The 14,848-nt window shown below is 43.6% G+C and overlaps 1 protein-coding gene across 2 annotated transcripts in view; it reads right to left on the reverse strand.

Annotated features, from left to right (window-relative positions):
- Positions 1-508: 508 nt before the first annotated feature.
- The window catches only part of LOC147736730 (uncharacterized), a 77,328-nt gene continuing 62,988 nt past the window's right edge, over positions 509-14,848 (reverse strand). Inside the window, exons 2-4 of one of the 2 annotated variants that reach the window (XM_086953442.1) lie at positions 6,595-6,666; positions 6,011-6,064; positions 509-5,516 (exon numbers count right to left, since the gene is read on the reverse strand). In XM_086953442.1, the coding sequence (XP_086809568.1) occupies positions 2,712-4,319 (1,608 nt within the window). In that variant the 5' untranslated portion in view covers positions 4,320-5,516; positions 6,011-6,064; positions 6,595-6,666 and the 3' untranslated portion in view covers positions 509-2,711. The remainder of the gene's footprint in view (positions 5,517-6,010; positions 6,065-6,594; positions 6,667-14,848) is intronic. The other variant, XM_086953443.1, reaches the window with a different exon arrangement.

Below are 14,848 nucleotides of genomic sequence, written 5' to 3' on the forward strand. Positions count from 1 at the left end.
GCTACCAAGGGGGTGAGCAGCGGTTATCTAGGCGTGTAACTCTCTTGCCCTGACGAGGGTGGTGGTTTCTGCCTGGCTTTGGCGCAAGCCTTAGCCAACCAGAAATCCCATTTCTAACAAAATCCAAGATTGAAGGATTCATAATTAGCAAAAACAACTGTTCTAAAAAAAATAAAAGATGCTGATAGTGATGTATTCAAAACTACAAACAAGATAAATTAGCTTAAAAAAAACAGTTCCACTGAAACACTCCTGAAAACACATAGAAAAACCTTACAAGCTATGCTCGAAGGGTAAATGTTAAGCCTATTCTCCGGTGATGATTAACACTGGATTTTAATACAATGTTTTGGGCAGAACCAGTCAGAGAAGGGGACGAGATGCACAGAACTGGCATGAAGTGCAAAATAGCCACAAAGAAGGATTGTCCTCAAGTCAAACCTGAATCGACGGCCATCAAAATGCATCAAACGTCAGGCAATTAAAACAGCTGCACAGTCTGACCTCATTAAATTTATTTAGATTTTTATTTTACAATATTTATTGTAACATTAGTTCCTATGGGATTTTATTTGACGTCTCTACCTCCAATGTTATTTAGGGAGGGTGTTGCAGTTCCAACAGATGGTCGTGTGTGATATTGAAGTTACTCCAGCTCGGAGCTCGATTACATTTAAGACTGTTTTAAGTACATTGTGGCTGTAGTAACTTTAGAAGTGTGTCTTGTAAATTGAAATGGGCTTACTCCTTTAACGGCAAATCTTTTGCCCTTCCCTAAACTCCTCCCTTAGCCGCTCACCTTCATTCATAGGTTTTTCACATTTTACAACCACATCCTTCTGTCCCTCCTACATTTACTACTAAAAGGTATTCTAAAGTGTGGAAACTGGGCAGTTGAGCGAGACAACTCCAACCAGAAAAAGATGGGAGAGGTGGAATGTCTGCACATAGGTTTGTGAATCACATTTATTAGTACTTTAGTCGTCCTATTGTAGTTCATAAATAGGCCTGTTTATCAGTGAGAATCTCTTGGATCTATCTGATGTGATTGTAAAGCGAGTGAGACTGTCCCCAGCAGATGAGTAGCAGGTTCCATTTGTAGCAAAAAGGAAATGATAAGAGGTCACTCGTGTGGTTCTTTGTAGTACGAGGCTGTGCCCCCTTGGAACAGAGGTCAATCGTGTGGAAGTTTGTAATACGAGGCTGTGTACCCTTGGAACAGAGGTCACTCGTGTGGATCTTTGAAATATGAGGCCATGCTCCCTCAAAACAGAGGTCACACGTGTGGATCTTTGTAATACGAGGGTGTGTCGCCTTGGAACAGAGGTCACACGTGTGGATCTTTGTAATGTGAGGCTGTGTCCCCTTGGAACAGAGGTTACTCAAGTGGATCTTTAGATTACGAGGGTGTGTCCCCTCAGAACAGAGGTCACTTGTGTGGATCTTTGAAATACAAGGCTATGTAGCCTTGGAACAGAGGTCACTCGTGTGGATCTTTGTAATATGAGGCTGTGTCCCTTCGGAACAGAGGTCACTTGTGTGGATCTTTGAAATACGAGGCCGTGCCCTCTCAGAACAGAGGTCACTCGTGTAGATCTTTGTAATACGAGGCTGTGTACCCTTGGAACAGAGGTCACTCGTGAGGATCTTTGTAATACAAGGCTGTGTCTCCTCGGAACAGAGGTCACTCGAGTGGATGTTTGTAATACGAGGCTGTGTACCCTTGGAACAGAGGTCACTCATGTGGATCTTTGTAATATGAGGCTGTGTTTCCCTCAGAACAGAGGTCACTCGTGTGGATCTTTGTAATATGGGGCTATGTCCCCTGAGAACAGCGGTCACTCGTGTGGATCTTTGTCGTACGAGGCTCTGACACCTTGGAACAGAGGTCACTCGTGTGGATCTTTGCAATATGAGGCTGTGTCCCCTCGGAACAGAGGTCACCCATGTGGATCTTTAAAATACGAGGCTGTGTCCCCTCGGAACAGAGGTCACTCATGTGGATCTTTGAAATACGCGGCTGTGTCCCCTCAGAACAGAGGTCACTCGTGTGGATCTTTGAAATACGAGGCTGTATTCCCTCGGTACAGAGGTACTCGTGTGAATCTTTGAAATACAAGGCTGTGTCCCCTCAGAACAGAGGTCACCCACGTGGATCTTTGTGATACGAGGCTGTGTCCCCTTGGAGCAGAGGTCACTCATGTGGATCTTTGAAATACGAGGCTGTGTCCCCTCAGAACAGAGGTCACTCGTGTGGATCTTTGAAATACGAAGCTTTGTCCCGTCGGAACAGAGGTCACTTGTGTGGATCTTTGAAATACGAGGCTGTGTCCCCTCGAAACAGTGGTCACTCGTGTGGATCTGTGTAATACGGGGCTGTGTACCCTCGGAACAGAGGTATTTAATACTATTTATGGTGGGGTCAAGAATGGTTTGCATAGGGTTGGTCCTGTCTGTAGTTGCACAAAGACTAGAGAATGATGTGGAGGGATGTTGCAGAGATTAACTACCAGTCCTTTCATCACCTTTAGATTTTCTCAATGATCAGCCCTATGTGGCAAAGGCATGAACAGAAGTGGGTACCATAGTGACCTACGGCAAAGGGACTCCTGCTGCATCTCATGTACATGGGCTGCATTTAAAACTGAAGTATTCATCACATTTAGAGCATCGTTAATTTTCTTTCTCGCTGTGGGTTCGTTCATTTTGAATCAAACGGAATCCCCAGCTGACATATCCTTGGCATTTAGAACAATAACTAGGTTTTGTCTAGTGTGTGTTCTCTTGTGTTGAGTGAGATTACCTTTCTGGCTGAAGCTTTTCTGACATTCAGTGCACTGATAAGGTTTTAGTCCAGTGTGTGTTCTCTCATGTTGGGTGAGATACCTTTTCTGGCTGAAGCTTTTCTGACATTCAGTGCACTGATAAGGTCTTTCACCAGTGTGGATTCTCTGGTGATGTATGAGAGAGACCTTACAAACAAAGCTTTTTTGGCACTCCGAGCACTGATAAGTTTTGTCCCCAGTGTGTGTTTCCTTATGTTGAGTGAGGTGACCTTTCCGACTGAAGCTTTTCTGACATTCAGTGCACTGATAAGGTTTTAGTCCAGTGTGTGTTCTCTCATGTTGGGTGAGATACCTTTTCTGGCTGAAGCTTTTCTGACATTCAGTGCACTGATAAGGTCTTTCACCAGTGTGGATTCTCTGGTGATGTATGAGAGAGACCTTACAAACAAAGCTTTTTTGGCACTCCGAGCACTGATAAGTTTTGTCCCCAGTGTGTGTTTCCTTATGTTGAGTGAGGTGACCTTTCCGACTGAACCTTTTCTGGCATTCGGTGCACTGATAAGGTCTTTCACCAGTGTGAGTTCTTTTATGTTGAGCTAACTTAGATTTACAGATGAAGCTTTTCTGGCTTGCAATGCACTGATAAGGTTTTTGTCCAGTGTGAGTTCTCACATGTTGAATGAGATAGTCCTTACAACTAAAACTTTTTGGGCACTTTGAGCACTGATAAGGTTTGTACCCAGTATGTGTTTTCTTATGTCGAGTGAGATGACCTTTCTGGCTGTAGCTTTTCTGGCATTCAGTGCACTGATAAGGTCTTTCACCAGTGTGAGTTCTCTCATGTTTAGCAAGACTAGATTTCTGGTTGAAGCTTTTCTGGCATTCAGAGCACTGATAAGGTTTGTGCCCAGTGTGGAGTCTCTCATGTTGAATGAGACTGAATTGATAACTGAAACGTTTTTGGCACTCTGAGCACTGATACATTTTGTAACCAGTGTGTGTTATCTTATGTCGAGTGAGATTAATTCTCTGACTGAAGCTTTTCTGGCATTCAGTGCACTGATACGGCTTTACCCCAGTGTGTGTTCTCTCGTGTTTAGTGAGAGCACTTCTCTGACTGAAACTTTTCTGGCATTCAGTGCACTGATACGGTTTTACCCCAGTGTGTGTTCTCTCGTGTTTAGTGAGAGCACTACTCTGACTGAAACTTTTCTGGCATTCAGTGCAAAGATACGGCTTTAGCCCAGTGTGAATGTGCTCATGTTGAATGAGTTGAGATTTCGACTTGAAGCTTTTCTGGCACTCTGAACACTGATGAGGTTTGAGCCCAGTGTGGATTCTCACATGTTGAATGAGAGAGGATTTGCGAGTGAAGCATTTCTGGCATTCAGGACACTGATAAGGGTTTTGTCTGGTGTGAGTTCTCTCGTGTTTAGTGGGGTGGGATTGATAACTAAAGCTGTTCTCGCATCCATTACTCATATTCGAGTTATGTGAGTCTCCATGCTGGGTTTGCTCCTGGACACCGGCCATGTTAAGACTGTATCTGATTATAGAGTCTGTACTTGTTTATGTTACATTCCGCATTAACTTCTAAAAATACACTGCCGATGCTCTTCTTAACATTTGTATTTAACTAAGTATAGCTTTTATCTGGAGATTATTTTCCTACTTTTAAAGGCAGCCTGTCTAACCTGTTTTATAAACTTTCACTGAGGAGCCCCTTGTATTTAGTGAGATGGATTCATTTTCTCCAAGTTATGCCCGGGTGAGTTCTGTCAAGTTAAATTAACTCTTTTTGTGACTCCATTTTATAAAATCTGATTTAGGAGTTTTAAAAGCCCTGATAAGGTCTTTGGGGTTTAGTTTTTGCTGTTTAAGTATATTTGTTCATACAAGTAATGATAGGGGATTAGGGCATGCTAGTGTGGCTTTATGAATTAGCAATACATAGCACTGCCTCCTTTTAAACTTTCTGTCAGTACATGCTTTGTCTCTCTATGGCTATGGCAGGTACATGATCGACTTTGGCGGTCCGGTACACTTTGAAACTACTCAGATCAACCATAAAGACAGAGTTGGTGGGGGATAATGTTTTGGTATTGGAAAGTGTAATCCAGCGTCTTTGCTGTAATGACACTTGAGTAAGAGCATTTACAATTCGTTTTTTCAAACAATGTCTTCTCGTTAACAATCACTTGAGACGTAGACAAATGCTCGTTATTTAAACTGCGTTATAAGTCTTTCTGACAATTCTGTCACATCACGGTCACAGATACATTTTTTTCAGAGAGGTTTGGGTCTCCAGGGAATTTCTTATAAACTAACAGGCAGAATTTACAACACTGATGACTCTCAAATGCTCTGCTTGGGTATCAATTGTTGCCAATGTTCTTCCTTCAACCAATCTTGAAATGTTTCTTTTAAGTGAAAATATTCTTACAATTAGTAGATGCAGACCTTCAATTTACTCTTGAGTTCCATTCATATTTCAGAGATTCCTCAATCTCTGTAACTGACTCTTCGTAAACATTTATTGTCTATTTCTTTAAATATTTGACACCTTTCACATTTAGCAGTTTCTTCGGCTCCAAATTCATCACCATTCCTGGCACATAGAATATGTTTCTCCTCTAGAGCTCGAGAATGTTGTAACTTTCCTTAAAAGAATCCTTTTTATTGTGTTTCACAACATTAAAACCTTCTTTTATCTTTTCATGCTTCGGTCATCTGGAGAAATAAAGTTAGATATTGTAAATCAACATGAAGAAAAAATATTTACAACTTTGTACTTTGCAGTAAGAAAGTATTAATAGAAGCAAGCTAGGCAATCAGTTTGAGTTGCATTTCTGAAAGTGATGAAACAGCTCTGAGACACTGTGTAGAAAGGGAGCTTGAAACCACTAGAACTCAAGGTTGTGAAAGCAAAACAAGTGAATATTTAAGGAAGAATCACAAGTTAGGGATATATTCTGACCCAGATTATCAGACACAACCAATATATTTGTAATACTTTTAATGAATTATCAGATGTTCTTTACTCCACTGCACACTTGGAGTTTTCATCCAATATTTTTTCTAGTGATCTAGGCAATGACATTTTAAAGAACAAAGGAATTGGCCTTGTTGTAATCACTGCTTCAAATGCCACCATAGACTGAGACCGCGTCCAGTTAGCTCAGTGGAAATCACCATTTCAAATTGTGGGGATGATAAGGACTTACTTTGTGGCCTGGAACTCATCACACTTCTCCTACAGGGCCCAGGCACTGCAACACCTGACAAAGGAAAAACATCACAACATTAAAGGAAACCAAAAAGGGCAAGAAAAGAAAAAACACAAAACAAACAGAGGAATTAGAGAAAAAATAGACTATCTTCCACTCTCACCACAAGTACCCAGTATGACCCCTGAAGTGGCAGAGAAGCCAGTAAAGGGCAGGATGGGAGGACGTAAAGAGGTGGAAGTCAGACCCAGAGAGAAAAGACACAGAAAGAACAGGAAGAGGGAGGATAGTATCACGTGCTGTAGAGGAGAAGAGTAATGTACCAATTGTAAAGGAACTGCTCAGCAAAACAGGAGGCAAGTGCTCACAGTCGAGTGCATCCTGACCAGATACGGAACCTGAACTGCACTAGGAGCCAAACATGTTCCATCAGTTTATTATCGGACGTCTGATAGCAACACGAATAGTGTATGGAGGGAGTCAAATGCTGAAGTTGGAGAGACATAAACCGAGAACGAGAGAGGGAAAAGAGAAAGGAGAAACAGGCAACAAGGAAACTTAGGGTGCTAGGAAACACTAACCGATAGTTATGTGTTCCTTCCTCCAAGGGTGTCAGCCTCACCTCACAGTATAGCCTGATCATTCCAGATTACCTTACAAGGAAGTAAAGGGAACATTTTACATAAGATGACAATCACACTTTATCCCATCTTTTAAATTACTGTTATAAACTAAAAAAAACTAAATGAACTGTTGTTCTATGAACACTATTGTGAAGCAACTATGGTTATAAATATACAGACCATGGTCTAGGATCCCACTGCTGGGAAAGGTCTCGGTGCATGTGGAGCGCACCCACACTCTCAGAGAGCAGACCCCAACAACACAGTCCCTTCTTCATAACTCCCATCTGTCCATTTACAGTTCATGAAACTTGCGAAGCAGAACAATCTGGTTCACAAACGGCATGGTAAAGTCCTTCTACATAATTCTGCCCATGAGTCCATACATTAGTCAACCGCACTCTTAGATTTATACAAACCACGCTCTCTGAGAAACAGCAATTCAAGGTCACGCTGATGCAGTGTGGGAATACTGAGAAATGGAAAAGCAACAAGGCATCAACGTGTAGGCGTTTTTTATTTATAAATTATCTAAAGGGATGATGTGGAGGGTCGGTGTCTTGAGAGCCTCAAAGGACGGCGACTCAAGAGCTGGAATTTGGACTCAAACCTTCGCAGGACAAAGCTTAGAACATTGGAATGTTGAGATCTCCATTGAACACAAGGAGCAGCAGCCTCTAAAGCCTGATACAGGCCCGCTGCTCTCAACATTAAAGTGTCTTAATACACAGCCTCTCTCTTTCCCTGGCCTCTCCAAAATATATGTATTGGGCAGAGAAAAGCAAAAGATAGCGGATGTGCACTCGGGCCCCAGGAGCCTTCCCCCCCTTTTTCTTCCTGTAGCTCGCAGTGTCACTGGCGTCTCGGAACAGGGGGGGATTACTGCTCAGCTCCTGCATCTCCCTGGATCACCTGCTCAACAAAAAGAAGTTTAGCCGAGCTCAGGGAGAACAAGGTGAGGACTCCAGCCCCTTTCTTAACTCCTGCTGTTAATGTTCAATAATCAACCACTGTGGCAATGCATGCAGCTCCTAACTGTTGAACATTCACATCAACAGCTGTCAAACAAAGGTTCGGAGTCGCAGGGGTATCTCAACCCCCTCGGTCTCAGTCCCCTTTGTTTTATTAATTAACACATTCTGCCCTCCTTAGTCAAATGATGTAATGGACATATAGTCCACCGCAGCAGGCTATACCAGCCATTAAAGGACCGCTCCCTAGTTAGAGGCCTTTGTCTTTGGAGCTGTAAGGCCACATTAAAGATTTAAAATATTTACAGTAGTCAGAAACATGGTTACTCTTTCAGAGAAATAATCATTATAGTATTTGCAAGAGGATCACATAAAGTATATCAATAGACAGACCAACACAACAACTGTCTGCTAAGAAATGGAAAAAGGTTATTCTGTAACATCAAATAGCAAATTGACAGAGTCTGCTCAGTTAAAATGAAAGGAAAGTTCTTAAGTATAAAATTAGGGGTGGGGTGTAAACTCCACTCCGCCTGCAGATTTCACGGAGGTTTGCCTCTCCACGCGGCAGAGTTTACTGGCATCCATCCTTACTTTTCAGGTGAATCAAGACAAGGAGGCCCCCTGATGTGTCCAAAGCAAGGCCGCCCATGTTGATGATACTTGCACCATATCTATTTTTTTGAATTGGACTTTTCTTTGCATTTGTTGCAGTGCACGACCCCTCGACCCCCAGCTCAGGTGCATGTGCCTCACAATACCAATCCAGTTATCAGGGTGGGAGCTTTCAGTGACACATGGGCACAGTAATGTAAACTTCTCGGCCAGAAGCGAAAAGGCTACTTCTCCAACTGAGAGGGGATGGGCAGTGTGCGGGAGCCCGTACCTCTTGCTGCCCATCCCAGCTGTCCAGAAAGTCCATTTGGGATCACATGCCTCAGAGTTCTCAGACAAAGAAGGTTTCACCCCCTCCCTCCTCCCTTGAGTCTACCCTCCCCCCACCTTGCAATATCCCAACAAAGCCAGAGAAGGGGGCAGCCGGCACTTGAGTGGACTGTGCAGCTCCAGGGTTATGGGCAGGTCCCTTCTTTACCTCACTCAGTGTCTAGCTGGCGCTGTGCAGGCAGAACGCTGCGACCAAGACTGATGCTGCTTCTCGCTGTGATTTTTGCTGTCAGATCAGTGCTGTGCTTGGGTCATCTCCCTGCTGCAAGGAGGGGGGAGCCCTATTCACCCCCCATCAATCTCTGGAGAGCTCGGCTTCCTCGGAGATGGAGGTATGGAGAGACACATCCTGCACAGCCAGAGGGAGGTGATGGGGTGCTGGCCCTGGAGTGCTGTGGTAGTTATGGGCTTAGAGCTGGAGTTTGTTTCCATGTCACACGTTGTGCTTTCTTCATTCTGTCTGGAGCACAATGTCTTTTGCGGGATGACACTTTGTTCTTGAGTGGGTAAGGCTTACAGTGGTTGGTGTCCATGGGGTGAGAATTCTTATTTGGGGTTGAGCCTTTCGTTGAGGTTTATTTGTTTTGACTCACATGGGGCTGTTGTTGCCAGTGCCCCTAAAGTGCAGTTTGTTGACATTTCTAAGCAGGCAAGCGTGAAAAAGATTGATTGTTTGTAAATCTCACGGCTCCGCATGTTACTCTTGGAGGTTTTGTTACCAGTTCCTAAGGGTCAGTCTGTGCAAAGGTGACAGGTGTTAGTAGTATAAATTGTGAGGTTGAGTCGATGGTATGCATGCTTCTGTTTAATTCGATGTTGAGTGCTATTTGAACTTCTCCTCATGGTTACAGAATTATTTCTGAATCCTGGAGCCCCCATATTGGCACCAGCATGTGTTCTTTGCAGAGGGACTAACCTTTCTTGTCCTTTGGAGCCATCAGAAAATGTTGGAGTCGAAATGTGAGTTTTCAGAAGTTTCTAAAGGTTATTTTTAAAAAAGTTAAAGGGTTTCATAGCGATCCTTCCTGCAATGAGACAGGCTACACTCCCTATGTTGACAATGTCTTGCAGTGCCTTAGCCCATGGAATGGAAGGAGTTGAGGGCAGGATTGAATGATTAAAAGATCTAAAGATGTGCCCTTAGCACATGGTGTCCCAGCGATTTCTACCCAGAACAGTGAGGCGCCTACTGTGTTTAGGCTAAATGTGCATACTTCGTACGTCTTTGGGCGCAGAGTTGGATTTACCAACGAGTGTACTCATACAGATGACAATAGGCCCTCTAATGTACCCTTGTTCTCAACACTTCTTGGGAGGATGGGTGTGAGGCTCTAGGATTGCACCACTCGCTCTGACATCAGGGGTCCAGCTTTTGGTTCCTTTCTTCTGTTGTGTGGTTATCAGGTAGGACACAGGGTGTTCCCTAAGCCTCACTGCCTAATTGGGAGTTGAGGTGCTCAAACAAGGCAGAGCTTACAGGCATTAGTATCAGGTGTCTGCAGTGTCACAACTTGCAGGACCACATGCCAAAACTAGCAAGACCTCATTTTTGTCAATTCAATTCAATTCAAAGAAAACTTTATTCGGATTGCAAAAAATCCATAAAAGTCACATAGACATTAAAATACATCTTTTAGAAATAATTTTACACAATTACCATAAAAATAGTTAAAAGAAATGAGAGCAGCAATGATGATGTAAACAGTCAAGATCCGGTTATTAAAGTGCATTCCAATATACATACAGGTAATCAAAGTGCTATTGCATAGGAGACATTCTTCTTAGGTGCATAGGCATTTCAGGGAGGTTCCATAGATTTCCGTGCATAAAAAATAACTTTCAAAAAAGAAGTTGCACGAAAAATCAGATCTACATTGTCTAAGTTTAAAAACATAAGATAAGATTGAATTAGGGAAACTGGCCTTTGTTTTTTAAAATATGGAGCTAAGAACCACTTGATATATTTCATAAAAAATTTACAATGAAAAAAGAAATGCAGTTCATTTTGTCTGCTGCGACCATCACAGGGGCAGGGGCTTGGCTCGTGCCCAAAATTCGAAGTGCTGTAGCCCATGGGAAAGCAGAGTGAGTGTTTTGTAGATCCAGCTCTTAGGCGAAATAGCAGCGACCTCTCCCAGTTTGTCAGAGGGAGTCTGAGGTATAAAGGTATTTGTTGCGGGGATAGATCATTGTTTATATTAATCACATAAGATTTAACAGTTTGTTTTTGTAGTTCTATCTCCAACCTCTTTTCCCTAAAGAGGGCATAAAGTTCGGTTTGTATGACCTTCTTATCTGAGTTCTTAATCTGGGCAGGGTCATTAAAAAGATTGATTTTCCCAATACTGTCCAGGCTTTCCTTTGTTGCCCGGAGCCACGGGATGCTCATACCCTTGTCACAGTTTAGGCATTCAGACACAATATCCTGTGTTAAGGTGGCACGTTCATTAGCCCAGATCGACAGCCAAAATGTTGCGGGTCGCGAGGCAATGAAGTCGGTTATGTAGGGCAGATTGAGCTCGGCGTGACAGATGTACCCAGAAGAGGAAATCGGAGCTCCTAAAACTTTTCTACACAACCGATTTTCTTCTGTCTGCAGGCTTGATGGGCTCACTATCCCCCAAATTTCTGCTCCATAGGTTGCAACCGGAACACATTGCAATTTATAGATTTTCATAATTGCCCCGGTTGTTTCTGACCTTTTTGGTCGTGGCAAGGCAAGGATGGAATTTATGGCCTTTGAGAACTTGCCTGTGGCGTGGGCGAGATGCCCACTCCACAGGCCGTTCGCAGCAAAGACCATGCCTAAATATGGAAATGATTTGGTGGAGTATAGCTTCTCTGATCCAATTGAAATGGAATTCAGTTGTTTAGCCCCTGGCCCGCATGTCATAACAAATGATTTTTTAAAGTTCACCTTCAGGTCCAGTTTCCCCATAAAAAGGGAGAAGCTCTTGACCAGGGCACGGAGAGCATTCGGTGTTAGGCCCATGATCACCGCATCATCTGCGCAGAGGAGTGCGGGTAGCGGGTTCCCTTGGACTTTCGGGACATCCGTTGTCGTCTCTTTCAGGGAGTCACTCAGTCCGTTTATGTAGATGATGAATAACAGGGGTGCTAAAACGCACCCCTGTCGGACGCCTCTTTCTACCTTAATTGCCCCCGAGGTTTCGCCCTCCATTCCGATTCGTACCCGAGCTTTAGTGTCCGCATGTAGATAAGCTAGAAAGTGTACCAAGGGTTCGTCAAGGCCATAGGAGAGAAGTGTCGCCCACAATTTCGACCTATTCACAAGGTCGAAAGCGGACGACAAGTCCATAAAGGCTAGGTAAATAGGAGCGGCCTTGGCTATGGTGTATTTGCCTATTATAAGATTGAGATTCAGGCATTGTTCTGTTGTCCCAATCCTACTTCTAAAGCCCATCTGACATCTGTCTAGCACCCCTGTTTCTTCGGCCCAATCGTTCACTCTGTTGTACAACACCCGGCCCAAGATTTTCAGGGTATTGTCTAAGAGTGAGATGGGCCTATAATTTGCAGGGTCGGATCTTTCACCTTTTTTGTAAATAGGCACTATTGTGCTTGTGGACCAGGTAGCAGGGATGGTACCCAGCGGTACGCTATTGAAGACATTGGCCAGAATAGGCGCCCAAAATTCTGGTCTGTGTTTGATTAAATCAATTGGGAAGCCATCCGGCCCAGGTGCCTTGTTCCCCAGGCTTTGATTAATGGCCAAGAGGACCTCTCCCAGGGTTATGTCAAGTGGGCTCAGCTTATCAAAATTTTGGTTTTCTACAGGAGCAGCGGGGTTAGCATATATATTGGAGAAATGTTGCTCCCAGTTCTGACTTGAAATGGTGCAGCTTATTGGTGACAGCTGTTTACCCATGTCCCGCATCTTCCTTACGGCGGGCCAGAAAGTTGCACTATTTCCCGTAGTAGCAGAAACTGATAGATCTTTCCACTGATCCTCTACCATGGCAGCCTTCCTTATCCCTATGGCTGTTTTGTAGGCATGCCTGGCGGTCCGTACATCAGCGAGGACTCTCGGTTTGGAATTTAATGCCTTGCGAAGTGCCTTGTTTGCCGCTGAGCAACAACTGTCGAACCATCTAGGTTCGTCGTTATTTTTCCTGTGGGGGACTGTCAGAAGAGTTTTAATGACATGGCACAAGTTTTCAAAGTCTTCAATTATCCTGTGGTAATTCCCATCCGTAAGTAGGCAGGAAGCAACTGTTGGTTGGTGATTATTTGTAATTATATCCATAATGGATTCACAGTTCACCCCTTTCCACTTTAGCCTAAGGTTATCTGTTGATGTCGTGATATCTCTTGCTCCCAAAGTGCGGGGAGGTATTTGGGTCGGGCCCATTCTTAGGCTGAGTTCAAGTGCGTTATGGTCGCCAAAGGCTGTTTCTACCACTCCAGCATGGATGACTTTGTCTAGTAGTTCCACAGAAGTGAAGATGTAGTCTACTGTGCTGGAAAAATCTCTCCCTCTGAAGGTTGGAATGTAAGCAGTATCACTATGTGTAAATGTGTCCATTATATTTGATAGGGTGTGGGTATTTATGAAATTTTTCAATTCATTCCCGCGTTTGGTGGCCCTATCTAATTGGTTTGTACTTGCTTTAGTTCTTGATAATTTAGCATTAAAGTCTCCAGCTAGGATGATCCCGTTGCTTGCGCAGTTCTTGGTTGATTCAGTTATCCTTGTTATGTTCTCAAATAGCTCTATATAGTTTTTATTGGGGGTCGAGTGAAAGTCGTTATTATAAAAGTTGATCAGATGTACCGATGATCTACAGGTAAACTCGATGATTTGAATATTTAGGCTCTTAGTTGGTATTGGCCTGATAGCCCCCCCTAGAGTTATTCTGAACCCAATCAGCAAGCCTCCCATGGGGCGACCAAAAGCTGGCTTTTGAGCACAGATGCTATAACATTCAAAGCCCTCTATGGTTATTTCCGAAGTAGCCCATGTCTCTTGGAACATTATAATATCTTTGTTAGATATGAATTTTAACCATTCCTGGTCCAATACCCGTTGTTGGAGTCCGGCTACATTCCAGCTTAAAATCGTTAGTACACTATCAGGGTTTTTATGAATATGTGGGTCTGAAAGGATAGTTGTTATACATCCTACATTATTATCCATTAGTTTGTCTTCCCTTACTAGTGGCAGTGTCGGGTGGTTTTGGACCAGTTGGGTACCTAATGTTTCCTTATCGACCATCTCTATGTTTGTAACCAACTCGGCGGGGCAGCCCTGTTTTGTTCCCTCCAGTTCAGTGTTCAGCAGCCCCGAAAGAGATGGGGGAAGTCAATCAACCATATCGAGACTGCTGAATCTGTTAAAAACTGGTATACCCCAGTAAGCATCTCTGCTTGGTATGTTCCTATAGGGATGTCTATAGTTATTATCTGACTCCCACTCACCCCAGTTGTTTCCCTCAACTTCTTGCCCCGTGTGACACCAGTTTCTCTCAAAGGCATTATGGTGCTGGTTGAATCTCCTAGATGGATAGAAAAAGGAGAGATGTTTTGTTTCTATGCCTTCGCTATACCCCTCGCTTCTCCATGAGCAGATATGTTCTACAGTGCGCGGGTCATCGAAATTAACAATCACACAGTCGCCATGCGTTTTCTGTGTTTCTCGACCCACCCATGGTACTCTTCTAACTGTTAGGATTTTACTCCTACAATATGAAGGTAGGGGTCTGTTGTTATTCAACCAAAAGCTGACTTTATTTAATAGAGACCAGGGTGGCTCTTCGGTGTTGTCCGGTATCTCAGGGACACCCGTCATTACCACTACATATGGACTAGATCCGGGTGGCAAATTAGCATTGAATCTTCTTTGATTACCTTTATTCCTGTCCTTAGAATTGCTAGTGGTATCCCCCTTTGATTGTGTTGGGTTAGGTTGTTTCCCCTGAGTGGATGTGTTTGGGGTGGGTATGGGTGTGTTTGGCTTGTTCGTGACTCCCTTTGGGGGTAAATTTTGCTTATGTGTGATACTAGGGGCTGAGGCTGGGGCTGGTTTTTTCACGGCTTGCCCCAAAGGAGGTTGAATGTGTGGTTTTGCTGCCACTAGGACTGGAGTATCTTTGGGTAGTGGGCTTTTAACTAGGGCGCTTAATTCATTCAGTTGTTTTTCCATATTACCTAGTCTCTTTTCGATGGTGGCAAGATGGGCAGATATAATTTCCCCAACCTTTGTTATAAGTTGATTTGTTGAGGAGCAGTCTTTATATGACCCCTCCTTAGGGGATGGATCTCCTTTATTACTTACT

Source organism: Lissotriton vulgaris, chromosome 1_2 (assembly GCF_964263255.1).
Source record: "Lissotriton vulgaris chromosome 1_2, aLisVul1.2, whole genome shotgun sequence".
NCBI classification, from domain to species: domain Eukaryota; kingdom Metazoa; phylum Chordata; class Amphibia; order Caudata; family Salamandridae; genus Lissotriton; species Lissotriton vulgaris.